The 14,776-nt window shown below is 42.7% G+C and overlaps 1 protein-coding gene and 1 pseudogene across 1 annotated transcript in view; both read left to right on the top strand.

The window, feature by feature from the left end:
• RAB10 (RAB10, member RAS oncogene family) overlaps positions 1–14,776 on the top strand; it is a 74,219-nt gene that overhangs the window by 45,373 nt on the left and 14,070 nt on the right. Inside the window, exon 2 of the mRNA XM_075557004.1 lies at positions 626–686. Within this exon, the coding sequence (XP_075413119.1) occupies positions 626–686 (61 nt within the window). The remainder of the gene's footprint in view (positions 1–625; positions 687–14,776) is intronic.
• On the top strand, positions 1,983–3,158 carry LOC142455272 (poly(rC)-binding protein 2 pseudogene; annotated as a pseudogene).

The following is a 14,776-nucleotide window of genomic DNA, read 5'->3' as shown; positions in this document are numbered from 1 at the left end:
ACCCTGCTGGTGGATAAGTGGTTTGTTTAACCCGGAGGTCTTCTAACTGCAAGGTTGGCTGTTCTGCTCAGTCCTAGTAGGGTAATTTTGAGTCAGAATCAACTGATTGACAAAGAGTTTGGTTTGGGGTTTTACCCAGTCATTTGGCAAGCAATACAAAGACTGTAGTTAGAAGACCCCTGGCAGTGTAGTGGGGTTAAGTGTTGGGTTGCTAATCACACGGTTGGTGGTTCAAGCTTACCAGCTACTTACTACTCCTGGGAGAAATGCAAGGTTGTCTATAAAGTTTTACAGTCTTGTGTACAGATTTGCATTCTTGAAAACCCAAACGGGCAGTACCAAGTCAGTATGAATCAGAATTAACGCTGACAGTGGGCAGGCTTATAATAAGAAAGCCATATCAAGTAACTCAGTCAACGATACTTGGTTTTCTTGTCCTTTCTATAGCTATTTCTTAGGCCATCCTAGATTCCTAAAGGTCTTAAATAGGACACATTAGTTCAGAATTGCATACTTGGAATGTTTCATAGCTAAATACAAATTTGAAAAGTGTAAACATTTTTATTTCTATTTAATATAACCAACCACAGCCACTGTTAAAATTTACCATTTTCTATTGTTGCAGGAATAGATTTTAAGATCAAAACCGTTGAATTACAAGGAAAGAAGATCAAGCTACAGATATGGTAAGTGATACACATGTTCTCATGTTAATGTACTGGAATATAAGTGTGACGGTGAGATTGTCCCTTGTCATCTACTTAGATTCTGAGACTTGCCCTCCTCTCCTTTCCTGCCTTCTGTGCTTTCCACCTGGGCCGTCCCTGCCGTTTGGGCCTCATGTGAATGAGTGTACCATCTCCCTGTTGTTGTTGTTGACTTTTTTCTATTGTTTGTCAGAAAGCTGATCCCCAGAGGTTGGGGGGTTTCTTTTTAATACAGCTGCTCCGGACAGTCCTGTCCACATCCTTCCATAGGCACATGTTTTTACTTCCCTTGCATTACCCTGTTCCATGAATCACAAAACAGTAGCACTTGGAAATAATTTAACTAAGCTCTCAAAGCCTGGCAAGGTTGGATATAAACATGCTCAGAATATGTTTAGTTTGTCAGCTCATTTTGCTGCCCTTTCCAGCTACACTGTCTTTTTTTCTTTCCCTCATTGTCTTACATCTGAACCCAGGTTTATCACAGGCTTTAATGTAATAGGACTTACGCAGGATTATTATACGACTGAGTGATGCATCATTTAGAGCACTTAGAATAGTAATGTTCAATAAATCACAATTTTTATTTGGGGTCTCCTATTCAGAGGGTAGATTCATTAGAGTAACAATATTGTCATTTGGAGGATGAGCATTGGAGGAAATTGGCAACAGACAGTAAAACCATACTTGGAGAGTTAGAATGAGAAGAGAACAATGTAAAGTGCTTTGTCCATCTTAAGAGATGTTTCACAGACTCATGATTCCTCTATGCTACTTAGGAGCCCCGTGGTGCTATTGGGTAAGCGTTTGGACTACAAACCACTTGGTCTTTGATTCAAACTCATCAGTGACTCCTCAGGAGAACAATGAGACTGTTTGCTCCCATAAAGTTTTCACAGCCTCAGAAATCCTAGATAGAGTTGCTGTAAGTCAAAACCAACTCAATGTCAATGGTTTTTTGGTTTTTAGTGTTTGCCTTAAATGATTGATGAACCCGGAGGACATTTTGCTATGTGAAATAAATGGACAAATAGCGGGTCTTATAGAAGCTCATGGGAATGACTGAATTAAAAAGTAATTGAGCCAGACCAGCAGAGGCAGCAGCCGGAGCAGCTGCCGCCTGCGCCCTCTCCCGCCTGCCCTTTGCCGCCCTCCATCCACCCCGGGGTCTCTTTCCCCCTTCCTCTTCCTCCTCCTCCACCCACCCGCAGGGCCCCTCTCGCCTTCTCAAAGCCCCTATTGTTCCGCCCCTTCCCCTTCCCGCCAGCTCCCCTTTTTCCCCCTCAGTCGCCTTGCGCCTGTAGTGACCAAAGACTTGACCATTCAAAGTCCAGCTCCCCAGAACACTGCTCGACATGGACACCGGTGTGATTGAAGGTGGATTAAATATCACTCTCACCATCCGGCTACTTATGCATGGAAAGGAAGTTGGCAGTATCATCGGAAAGAAAGGAGAATCTGTTGAGAAGATGCGGGAAGAGAGTGGTGCATGTATCAACATCTCAGAAGGAAATTGTCCTGAGAGAATTATCACTTTGGCTGGACCCACTAATGCTATCTTTAAAGCCTTTGCGATGATCATTGACAAACTGCAAGAGGACATCAGCAGTTCTATGACAAATAGCACAGCTGCGAGAAGGCCCCCAGTCACCCTGAGGCTGGTGGTCCCTGCGAGTCAGTGTGGCTCTCTCATTGGGAAAGGTGGTTGCAAAATCAAAGAAATTTGAGAGAGTACAGGGGCTCAGGTCCAGGTGGCTGGAGATATGCTTCCCAACTCAACTGAGCGGGCCATCACTATTGCTGGCATTCCGCAATCCATCATTGAGTGTGTCAAACAGATCTGTGTGGTCATGTTGGAGTCCCCCCCAAAGGGCGTGACCATCCCGTACTGGCCCAAGCCGTCCAGTTCTCCAGTCATCTTTTCAGGTGGTCAGGACAGGTACAGCACAGGCAGCGACAGTGCGAGCTTTCCCCACACCACCCCGTCCATGTGCCTCAACCCTGACCTGGAGGGACCACCTCTAGAGGCCTATACCATTCAAGGACAGTATGCCATTCCACAGCCAGATTTGACCAAGCTGCACCAGTTGGTAATGCAACAGTCTCATTTTCCTATGACGCATGGCAACACCGGATTCAGTGGCATTGAATCCAGCTCTCCAGAGGTGAAAGGCTATTGGGCAGGTTTGGATGCGTCTGCTCAGACTACTTCTCATGAACTCACCATTCCAAATGATTTGATTGGCTGCATAATTGGGCGTCAAGGCACCCAAATCAATGAGATTCGTCAGATATCTGGGACACAGATCAAAATTGCGAACCCAGTGGAAGGATCTACTGATAGGCAGGTTACCATCAATGGATCTGCTCCCAGCATTAGCCTGGCTCAATATCTAATCAATGTCAGTTTAGAAAACGCTTAACTCTCCTCCCAGGCAGCCTCCATCACAATCCCCGATCACCTCATCATCAACCCTCCTCCACCCCTTCTTCTTCCTCCTCCACCACCACCCCCTCACTCGCCACAGCGGAGACCTCCGACGCACCCTCCAGCCTCCCCAACCCTCTTTCGACCGCCTCTTGTGTCTCCAGTCTGCTTGGCATGAAACCCATCCCTCTCCTGGCTCTAAATGTTGTGTCTGCTGCTAAGGGTGCCGGGGCCTCAGCTGCCGCCGCCACCACCTCTGCGGTGCTCTGTGTCACTAACAAACTGAAAGGTGAGAAACAGAGATTCTCACCCTACTGATTGCACATCTTGCGACATCCCCTCAAGTATTTCTTGGTTCATTTTGTTTTTCTTTGTTAATACTGGTGAGAACCAAACAAATGTGAGCTTGTGGCCATTTCCTTTTTACTCCATGGGTCGGGGTGGGGGCGGGGGCGGGAGGGTGGGAAGCGGTGTGGTGACCCTTGTTTAGGTTTAGGCCACTTGAGCTGAGTGCCTGTTTCAGAGTCTGACTTGTTGAATTCTTTATCTAGAACCACAGTTCTTGCTCTTTCTTATTCTGTTACCTTTTATTATTTTTCTTTTTTGTAGCTTTACTCTGCCTTGCAATACAATAATGTGTTAGGCTCTGTGTTAATGAATAAAAACTTATCCATTAAACCCCCCCTTTTTTTCCCTTAAAAATTTGTTTTATATTATTCAGTGGTTTACCAGCAGGCTGCCTTGGCCAAATTTGTGTTTTTAGCTGTAATAAAGTTGCCAAGTAAGAAAAAAAAGAGTAATTGAATTGTTACATGAATTTTTTAAAGCGTGATCCCCCCCCGCCCCCCCCCCCAGTCTCTGAGGAAATCACCAGCAAAAGCTGGATTATATGAAGAGCGTGGCATCAGGATTGGAGGAAGGCTTATTAGAGAGATTGAAGCACTTGCGGATGAAGATAAGGGACTGTAACCTTTAGTATGGATTACAACTCAATGTCAAAATTCTCACAACTGGACCAGTAGGTACCATGATGAAGTAAAGCTTGAAATGGTCCAGGATTTTCTTCCTTGGATCCTCAATCAGTACTCATGGGAAGCAGCAATCAAGAGATCAAAAGACGTATTATATTAGGTAAATCTGCACACAACCTCTTTAGAGAATTGAAGAGCAAGGATATTTCTTTGAGGACTAAGGTGAACCTGACCCAAACCATGGTGTTTTCCATGACATATCATGCATGTGAAAGTTAGACATTAAATAAGGAAGACCTTAGAAGAACCGGCACATTTGAATTGTGGTGATGGAGAAGAATATTGAAAGTACCATGGACAGCTAAAAGGACAAACTGATCTAGATTGGAAGAAATAAGTCCAGAGTGCTCCTCAGAGACAAGAGTGCAAGACTTTGTCTTACATACTTTGGACATATTGTCAAGAGAGACCAGCCCCTGGAGGACATCATGTTTGATAAAGTGGAGGGGCAGAGAAAAAGATTACCTCAAAAAGATGAATAGACAGAGTGGCTGCAACAGCATACTCAGGCATAGAACAAGTGTGAGGATGGCACAAGACTGGGCAGTGTTTCCTTCTGTTGTGCCAGAGCCTGCTCAACAGCACCTAACAACCACAGTGTATTATATGAGATGACTTTTTGAAAACGTCAAGAATGAGTGTTTGCACTGAAAGAAACATTTTTTGATGGTTGCCAAGGGTGGGACTGTCCTCATGTTGTCACACTGATGGATTACATGTTGCTGTGATATTAGAAACTATGCCACCAGTATTTCAAATGTTATCAGGGTCACTTAACGGTGAAAAGGTTCAGCAGAGCTTCCAGTCCAAGAACAGTCTATGAAGGTGACCTAGGAACATTGGAAGTCATCAAAAATGAAGTGTTAACACATAAAGAAAGGTCAGTATACCAGGCATTTTCGAGATAAAATGGACTGGTATTGACCATTTTGGAATTAGATAAATACAGGTCTTACTATTTTGGGAATGACAAATTCAAGAGAAATGATATCACATTCATTTAAAAAAAACCCAACATTTTAAGATCGATTTTGGAATACAATGCTGCCTGTAATAGAATAATATCTATGTCTTGATAAAGAAAGACTAACCATTCATTAAAGCTAAAAAGATGGAAAAATAGTATACCAACCTTCTGTCTAAACGTGATTTTTTTAATGTATTAATAATTGGTGGTTGGAATAAGAAAGTTAGAAATAAAGAGCATCAGTAGTTGGAAAATATGTCATTGGTGATAGAAATGGAAGACCTGTGATAGAATTTTGCACGATCAATCAGTGACTTCATCATCACCGGTACCTTTTCAACAACATAAACTGACTGCACACTTGGACCTTGCCAGATGAGATACACTGGTGTCAAAGTAACAACATTTATGGGAAGAGTCAATAGAGAAGCTCAACATCATCAGCCCAAACTAGGTCAGGTTGTGGTCTTAAGATTATGTGATAATTTGGCTGGGCCGTGCTTTACAGTGGGTTGGCAGCTAAATAACGATGCAGTAGTCCTCCATTTGGGGGTCTGAAGTGATTGTCTTGCATTTTTGCAGAATGCTTATTTTCACACGATGAACCTAACTTTCAATAATTGAGGTATGGGTGTTTAAAAAAGAAACAATGGGAACTGATTACAAGAATCTACCTATGGCCTCCTCCCTGGGGGATGGACAGCAGAGAAGAGGGCGGGGGAGACGTCGGCAGTGTAACACGTGACAAAATAATAATGATTTATGAATTATGAAGGGTTCATGAGGGAGTGGAGAGGGGGAGAAATGAGTAGCCGACATTAGGGCTTAAGTAGAAGGCAAATGTTTTGAGAATGATGATGGCAACAAATGTACATATGTGCTTGACACAATGGATGTATGTATGGACTGTGATAAGATTTGTACGAGCCCTCAATAAAATGATTTAAACAAAGGAACAGTAACATTTCTAATGTAGTTATTGTATTTTAAATAGTATCTCTCCTAAGCAAACATTTCAAAGGAAAATTTTATTTATTATCTAGGTTTTCACACACAAGTGACTTCCTGAAAGTTGAAATTTCCATTTGCCTGTGAAAATTAAGAATTAGTGACTGGCTAAAGTTTTTTTTATGAATTATTCATAAGAGGTTTCTAGTGTGCCAGCTGATTTTGATTCTTTACCGAGTTGACAAGCTAACCTTCCTGGAAGACAAATCCTTTAGCTCCAGGTTAAGGATCTCTAGGATGTGCTATAGGAATTCCAGAAGGCGTATCCTATGTAGAACCCAGTGCTTGTAACTTTTTCTAAAATTTAGAACACTGTCCTGGAAGCAGGAGTCCGTTTTGACTCATTGTAACTCTGGCAGAATAGAATTTGCCCCATAGGGTTTCTTCTATTGCAATCTTTGGGGAGCCGATTGCAGGTCTTTTCTGCAGAGCTGCTGGTGGGCTTCCCCCTTTCTTTACATGAGCAGCCAAATGCATATCCATTGCGCCACTAGGGCTCTTTTTTTTACTTCTGCTTGTTACCACAGAAAGCATGCTGAATTTCTAGATTCCGTTCCTGAGAGCTCCTGTTTTGTAACCAAATAGTAGTTTTGGAAAACTCCTTCAGTTTGTGACATAAAGTGGCCTGCTTTCCTTTACTCTGTGATCTTCGCTTTTTCTCTCTAGGAATGCTTTAGTCTATTTGTGGTATAAGGGTGCCTGCCCTGCGAGTGAAAGGCTCCAAATGGTAATGCTTTGCACAGCTTACAGGGTGGACTTTGGCTTCTCTTTTCCATTTAGGATTGCTACTGTACATGCTCTGTCTTCCCCTTTCTTCTCCCTCTGTTTCTCTCGCACCCTCACCCACTCACCTGCCCTCGGTGAGCACCACTCCTTTACAGAGGCTTCCTAGTTCAACCGAAATGAAAATGGGAAGCTCCCACGTCTGGTGACTGCTTGCCTTTACCCTCAGCTCACCGGCTGTGCGCAGCCGCTCTTCCCTGCTTTCCTTCCCCTGCAGCATGCCAGGCACGGGGCCATTTCAGCATCTTTGGACTGTTCCTGGCCCTCCTCCTTTGGAATGCTTGTTCTCACAGCTGAATTTGCTCTGCTGCCTGCTTGCTTTCGGATCTGAATTCAGTGGTTTTGGGGGGGGGGGGGCGGGGGGGCGTTGGAGGTTGCGAGATTGCTATCTTCAATGATTGCTAGCTAAAGCAACCCAGGCTCCAGCCATTATCACAGTTATCCTAGTTTCTTTTCATACCAATTTTTTTACTATCTAAATTTACCATATTTTAAAACGTGTTTATTATTTCTCTCCACTAGAATATAAGCACCCCTCCCCCTTGTAGAAACATTTCATTATCTTCTAATGGTTTTATGTGAACTTCTAAAGTGTCCTCCCCTCCCTGGTGTATTTAGTGACTGAATGCCTGTCATTGACAGCTTTTCTTACATCTCTTCTAAACATCATCACCACTGGAACCGAGCCTCACTGATGAGCCGCTCCTCCATCACGCCACCCTGGCTCTCACTAGTGTTTTTCTTAGGAATCCTGGCAGCACAGTGCTCGTGCAAGGTCAACATTCTTTACCACTGAGGACATGTAGGTCTTGTGAAAATAAAAATCAACAAGTGAAATCTCACACCCTAATTTATAGAGAATTAGTACATTGCATTACCAAAAAGTGTACATTTAGGAAACTTGGGATCTCAGCCTTGAGGTTAACTTGACGTTGCCTCCGGCCTGTTCCAGGGCTGCCAGTGCTCAGACTAAAAATACCCGCCATCCTAGCAGCCAGAGAGCTCAGCTTCCCGGCCCTGCTAGTAAGACTAACAATTCAGAAGGTAGGCTATTTTAGTTCCTAGGAACATATCACTCCTTTTGTAATATGTCAGTGAGCAAAAATAGAATTTTCTAACATTTTTTTCAGCTGTGTAACTATTATTTATGTAAGGAAGAGACTGCCGTTGGTGAATAATTTCAGATACTTGATCATACTGCATTGGCTGAGCAAAGTTTTTTAATAGGGAAAAATGGAGTGATTTGGAAACGGGCTTCAAAGGCTATATTTTGGTGGCATAAGCAGTCATTGTGAATATCTACAGGGTTTAATTGCTCTCCGGATATTTGCTTACTGGAAAGGAGCGCTGGTGGTGGTGTGGGGTTACTGTTGGACTGCTGACAACTGTTGGTCAGCAGTTTGAATGTACCAGCTACTCCCAAAGGAGAAAGACGAGGCTTTCTGCTCTTGTAAATATTTACAGCCTTGGAAACTCATGGGGGCAGTTCTGCCCCGTTCTATAGAGTCAATATGAGTTGGAATTGGCTTGATGGCAGTGGGTTTGGCTTACGTATTGAGTTCAACCTGCTGATTTTAGACTTTGGCCATATGGATGTACGCAGACCTAAATAATTTGACAGATGAACAAGCAGCTATGGCTCCCCCCAGCCCTAAGCAAGAGCTCACTGATCAGCCTAGAGTAGTTAGCATTGCCCAAAGTGAGTGATCTCGCTCCCTGGAGGGTGCTAGAAGGATCGGGAGGGGCTGCAAAACCACACACCAAGACTTATCCTGGATTGTGTGCTGTACAAAGGTTTTTAATTGCCAAGAGAGCACTGAGTAATTTTTTTCTGCAAAGGGAGTGGAATTGGCTAAATAAATTTGGTAACCTACAACTTAAAGGTAGTGAAGCATGGCCCTTGTTCCCAGATGTGAAATAAATTGTTGGTTGCCTTAACAATTGGCAGGACCCAGTAAAATGAGAATATAGACAGGACAAGGATAATTTGGGATTCAGGAATCAAAGCGGCAGCTCATTTTATGGTACAGTCACAGTCATGTTGAAAATGTACAAATGAAGACAGAAAAACTTAACATTTCAGTGAGGGGTCAAGTAAAAAGGACTGTTGGGTAAGAGCCTCTGAAAGAGTGGAAAAGACAGCTTCTGCAAGGAGTATGCCAGGGATCAAAACTTTAAACACGAACAGTTTTACCTTTCATTTTAGACGGACCCTTAATGTTTCTTTCTTTCTTTTTGTTAATGTTTCTACGTCTTTTATTTTGATAATTTATAGCCAGTCAGCACCATAAAACCCCTCCTCTGTGTAGATGCTGCTGGAGGTTTTGCAGAGTAGGCCCTTTTGCAGCGTGTTCTTCCCTTGCGGGAATTTAGTCATCGATTTGACTTTGAAGTGTGTATATAATTTGCTAATTGTGTGATGTGGAAGAGGAGGGCAGGAGGAAGCATGTAATAGCTAGAGAGTGTTGGGGTGGTATGCAGAGTGAGTGCTTCTCTAAGTGGCTATTAGTCATGACAAAAATGGAAGTGAAGGTTTTCTATCCCTCCTACACTGTCGCAGTTAGGCACCACTGGCAGCCTAGGCCCTCCAAACTCTTTGTCTTGGATAAGTACATTTCCAGTCTGGATTTTAAGTAGAGCACTTTGTAACACCCTCTACGGGTGGAGTTATTCATTAATTTATACTTTTTACCCTTTCCGAAAAGGCTAGTTCTACTCCTTCGATGCATCTTTGATTATCTAACTCCCCATGAGAGTTCTTATTACACTTGATTGAAGACATAATGGAATACACAAGTTTAATAAAAGAGAAAGGTAGAAGCTGTAAATGTACTACTATTACTAAGCAAGAAGTCCTGGTGACTCAGTGGTTAAACATTGGGATGCTAACCACCTGGTGGTTGGTTTGAACCTACTAGCCACTGAGAAAAATGCACTAGCCTGCTCCTACAAAGATTTACAGCCTCGGAAATTTTAGGGACTTGTGAGTCTGTGGGGTCGCTAAGTCTGAATTTCCTTGATGACAGTATCTCTAAAAGGACAACTTAGTTACTGTTATCAATTTATAAAATTAATCTTAAACTTCTTGGCAGTCAAAACCAGGAGAGTTTCCCGGTAAATTACATTGTTATTTTACAAAATTAAGGTGGGGTGGAATTCCGGTATACAGAGTAAGATTCCATTCCATAATGGTTTTTCTTATAATAAGTCTTAGTAAGTTGTTATTATATTAAATAAGGTCATGGAAATAAGAATTGGGATCTTAAGAATGTAAGTTAAGTCTATAAATGTCAGTCAGTACACGTTAGTGCATAGTCTTAGTGGTTTAGAATAAAACCCGGAAGAGTTGATAGCTCTCTTCCCCCATCCCCAAATAAACTCACTGCTATCAAGTTGATTCCAACTCATACTGTCCTACAAGCCTGGGTAGAACTACCCCTGTGGGTTTCTAAGACTTCATGGGACCAGAAAGCTTCACCTTTCTCCCTCAGTGCTGCTGGTGGTTTCCAAATGCTGATGGTTCGGTTAGCAATCCACTCAGGAAGGAGAATTAAGCTCCATATCAGCCCAAAGCCAATTCCTGTGAGGCAGAGATCGGCCATGCCCCCACACTCCAACATTTTTTTGCCACTCTGATACCAACTGTCCCTCATACAGCACTATCTGTTTCTCACGTAGATTCAGTAATTAATTACAGTGGCCACACCGAACTCTCACAGACCATACTTGTGATTATGATGGAAGTTAACAGTTTTTAACTAAATATCAGAAATGTTCAAGACACAGGCAGCATCTTCCTAGCCACATGTCCCCTTAGCCTAATATGCCCTGCTCTGGCAAGTGTTAAAAAGCTCATTTAACATGGCTGATAGAAATGCTCAAAGGAGCAAGAACCAGAGAGACGACAGCCTAAGAAATGCTGCTTGGTGTTACACTGGCCTGAAGATGGAGGGCCGAGGTCCATGAGCCAAACAATTTGTGTGACCTTAAGAATCTGAAATAGTCAAGCTAATGGAGTCTCCTTAAAACCTAGAAAGCTTGAGGTATGACGGAATCAGGTAGCAGGCACCAGAAGACACAAAATAAAACCAAAAAAACACATGGTTTTGGGTCAGCAGAGACCCAAAACCCATCTATAGACCATAGGACATCCCCTCACAGAAGGGTCACAAGGGAGGCATGAGTCAAAACAGGGCACAGTACAGCACCGATGAAACACACAGTATTCCTCTGGTTCTTTGAGGCTTCCTTACCCTCCACTATCATGACCTCAGTTCTGGCTAGACCAAAGCATGTACACCGGTACAGATAAGAGCTCATGACACACGGAATTCAGTCAGATAACTCCCTCTGGAACAGAAATTGGAGTATGGATACCAGAAGGCTAGGGGGGAGGAAAGGGAAACTGATTGCAGTGATGGATGAATAACCCTCCCTCCCCCAATGTACAACAGAAATGTGGGTGAAGGCCGTCAGTATAAGATGAAAACAAAAATAATTTATTATATATATAATTTATCGGGGGGGAAATGATGATGGCAATATATGTTCAAATGTGCTTGATACAATTGATGTATGGAATGTATGGAATGTTATAAGAGCTGTAAGAGCCCCCAATAAAATGATTTCAAAAACACTCTAGAAATAAACAGCCTTGCTAACAGCTTGGTTTTTAACCCAAAGAGAATCACTTTGGGCTTCTGAAACCTTTATAATTACAAGAAAATAAAGTTGTATTGTTTAAAACCCACCCCTCCACCCCCACCCCCCAAAAAAGAGCAAAAAAATACACCAAAACAGCATCAATAACAAAAATAAACTTTTTTTTAAATGCTCAAAAGACCTTCCACTCTACCAAAAGCCTCAGCCCAAAGGCACGCACTCAGTTCAATCACAATTAGGTTACCTGTTAACAGTGTCTTCACAACTGACATATAATCCTATTAGGATGTACCCCTACCCATCAGGAAAAAGTTGTTCTGTGGGAGTTACACAAAGACTACATTAAGAGCCATATAAAATAATTCACTACATCATAGTGGTTTTTCTTTTTCGTACAGTTTATTTTGAATGTTGAAGAATCCCACAATTTCTGCATGTACACTTCAGTGGCATGAAGCGTGCTCTTCAAGCTGGGCCGCTTTTCTCATCCTTTTCTGAGCCATTCTTCCCACACTACCACCAACTCACGGATCCCTAAGGTTCCCAGCTAATCTTTCAACTTGCTGTGGTCAGTTGTGAATCAACATTTACTTGGGGACAGTGAGCTTGGCTTGGTTCTGGTTATTGCTCCTGTTTCTGAATAGAGAAAACAGAAGTCCGGGGAGGTCACTTAGCCCAGGAGCTCCTCTACCTAGACAGTGAAGCTGGTCAAGAAAATGAAGTTCTCTAAAATATGCGAGTCTGAAGAAAGGTACAAATCAGCAAACCATTCACCATCCAGTTGATTCCTACTCATTTGCAGGCAGAGGAGAACTGGCTTCCAAGGCTGTGATATCTGTGAGCATGAAGCAGACTTGCCACATCTTTCTCTGGGGAGCAGCTAGGGGCTCACACCGCGAACCTGCATGCTACTTAGCAGATGAGCGCAGTAACCAGTGCACCAGTTGGGCCTCTAATTGGACATTCATAGATTTAAAAAAAAGTGCACTTCTACCTAAAATATTCACTTTCTGTGGCCAAATTAACTCTATACTCTTATATTATCAACTTAAATATGAAACCTTTAGAAGAAAACAGGAAATCTTTGGGGCCTAAGATTATGTAAAAAGTTTTTAAACTTACACCAAAAGTATGACCCATAAAATATGAGCTACTGAAAAATAAATCGAGCTTTGTGGTAGTTATGTAATTGTTGATTTGAGAGGATTATGAGTGAAGGGGTGGATTCTTGTTTGTCAATCAGATCATTGCCAATGAGGCTTCTGTGTGGGTATAGCCTGAGAATTCTGGGAAATCTAGTATTCCTCCTTGGAGGTGGGAGACTCTCTGCTCACATCCTGGGACACATAACAGCTGACAAGACACATGGACCCACCCTGATGTAGTCCTGGGTGCTGGAGAAGCTATGCAGAGACCCTTGCCAGCACTGAGATGTTTCCAATGCCACTGGATCCAAAGACTTTCTACCCACTGGCCTGTGATCTTCTATATTTGGCATCATTGCATGTGTTTTGTGAGTCTGAAGAGGATTTTATAGATTGGTATCGGACATATGGGCTAATGTTGGACTTATGGACTTGATCTAGACTGGACTGGTGTGTTTTCTCAATGTTTAATTGCTCTTGTATATAGATCTCTTTCTTATACACATGTGTGTCCATGGATTTGTTTCTCTAGTCTACCCAGACTAATATCAAAATTTTGAATGTTTTCTCTGCAAAGACTCTGTCAAAGAATGAAAAGACTTGTCTTTCAGTGTTTGCGATCAAGTATTTGTAAACTACATCTGTCAACAGACGTGTATATAAAGAACCTTAAAACTCCAGTGAAATAGAGAGCAAACAATCCAATTAGAAAATAGTAAAAAAATATTTCATTGAAAGCCTATCATTGGCAAGTAAGCGCATGCAAAGTTCAACATCATTAGCCATTGGAGAGATACGACTTTTAATGATGGTGAGATATTACTACATGCCCTTATAATAAGTAAATAATAAGTAAAACAAGAAACAACACCAAAAGCAGGGGAGGTTGCAAAGAAGCTGAGTCACTCTTCCATTGCTTGTGGGAGTGTAAGTGATTCAGTCATTCTGGCAGTTTCTTATAAAGCTGGTCCTTAGAACTAACTCCCCACTCAGAATAAATGCTTTGTCACTTGCTGTTTGGGCAGCTTTTAAATCATTGAAAAGATCTCAGGCCTTTCCTTGCCAATAAAGTGGGGCAAAATCCCACTTAACTACACTTTTGACTTAAAGATGTGCTCAGAGAGTAATCTCTTTTGTAACCCTGGGGCAGTCTGTACATTGCAGTCACAGAGAATCATGAGTTCTGGAAACATCTTGTTTCGGATGAAGCTGGAGAACATGTTGCATGAGATATGTCTATCACAAAAGGACAAGTATTGTATGATCTCACTTTTTAATAAAGCGACAATAATAGGTGTGCATACAGAAACTAGCACCAGTTGGTGATTATCAGGAATCTAAGTAGGAAGAATAGGAGCCCTGGTGGTGTAGTGAGTTACACTTTTGGCTTCTAACCACAAGGTGATTTGTTCCAATCCACCAGCCACTCCACAGGAGAGAGATGAGGCTTTCTGCTCCCACAGAGATGTAAAGTCTTGGAACCCCACAGGGCCAGTTGTACTCTGCCCAAAAGGGTCACTGTGTGTCAGAATCAACTTGATAGCAGTAAATTGAGTAAGTGTGGTCAGAGAAGAAGTCACTCTATAAATAGAACTTGCTATTCCGGGCAATGGGAAAGGTAATACGCAATGTGGGTGCACTGTGCTTAGCTTAACCAAGGCAAATAATGTCAATAAGGATGTTTTGGACCGATGAAGAACACAGCTCTCCTCCAGATCCTGGATGCTTCCTCCCCCCAACTACCATGATCCGAATTCTACCTTGCAGGCCTGGATAGGACAGAGGCTGTACACTGGTACATATGAGGGCTGGAGGTACAGGGAATCCAGGGTGGATGATACCTTCAGGACCAAGGGTGTGAGGGACGATGCTGGGAGAGTGGAGGGTGAGTGGGTTGGAAAGGGGGAACTGATTACAAGGATCCACATGTGACCTCTTCCCTGGGAGAGGGACAGCAGAGAAGGGGGAAAGGGAGACTCCGGATAGGGCAAGATGTGACAAAATAACGATGTATAAATTACCAAGGGCACATGAGGGAGGGGAGA

Source organism: Tenrec ecaudatus, chromosome 8 (genome assembly GCF_050624435.1).
Source record: "Tenrec ecaudatus isolate mTenEca1 chromosome 8, mTenEca1.hap1, whole genome shotgun sequence".
Taxonomy (NCBI): domain Eukaryota; kingdom Metazoa; phylum Chordata; class Mammalia; order Afrosoricida; family Tenrecidae; genus Tenrec; species Tenrec ecaudatus.
This window is presented reverse-complemented; position numbering and strand designations above follow the sequence as displayed.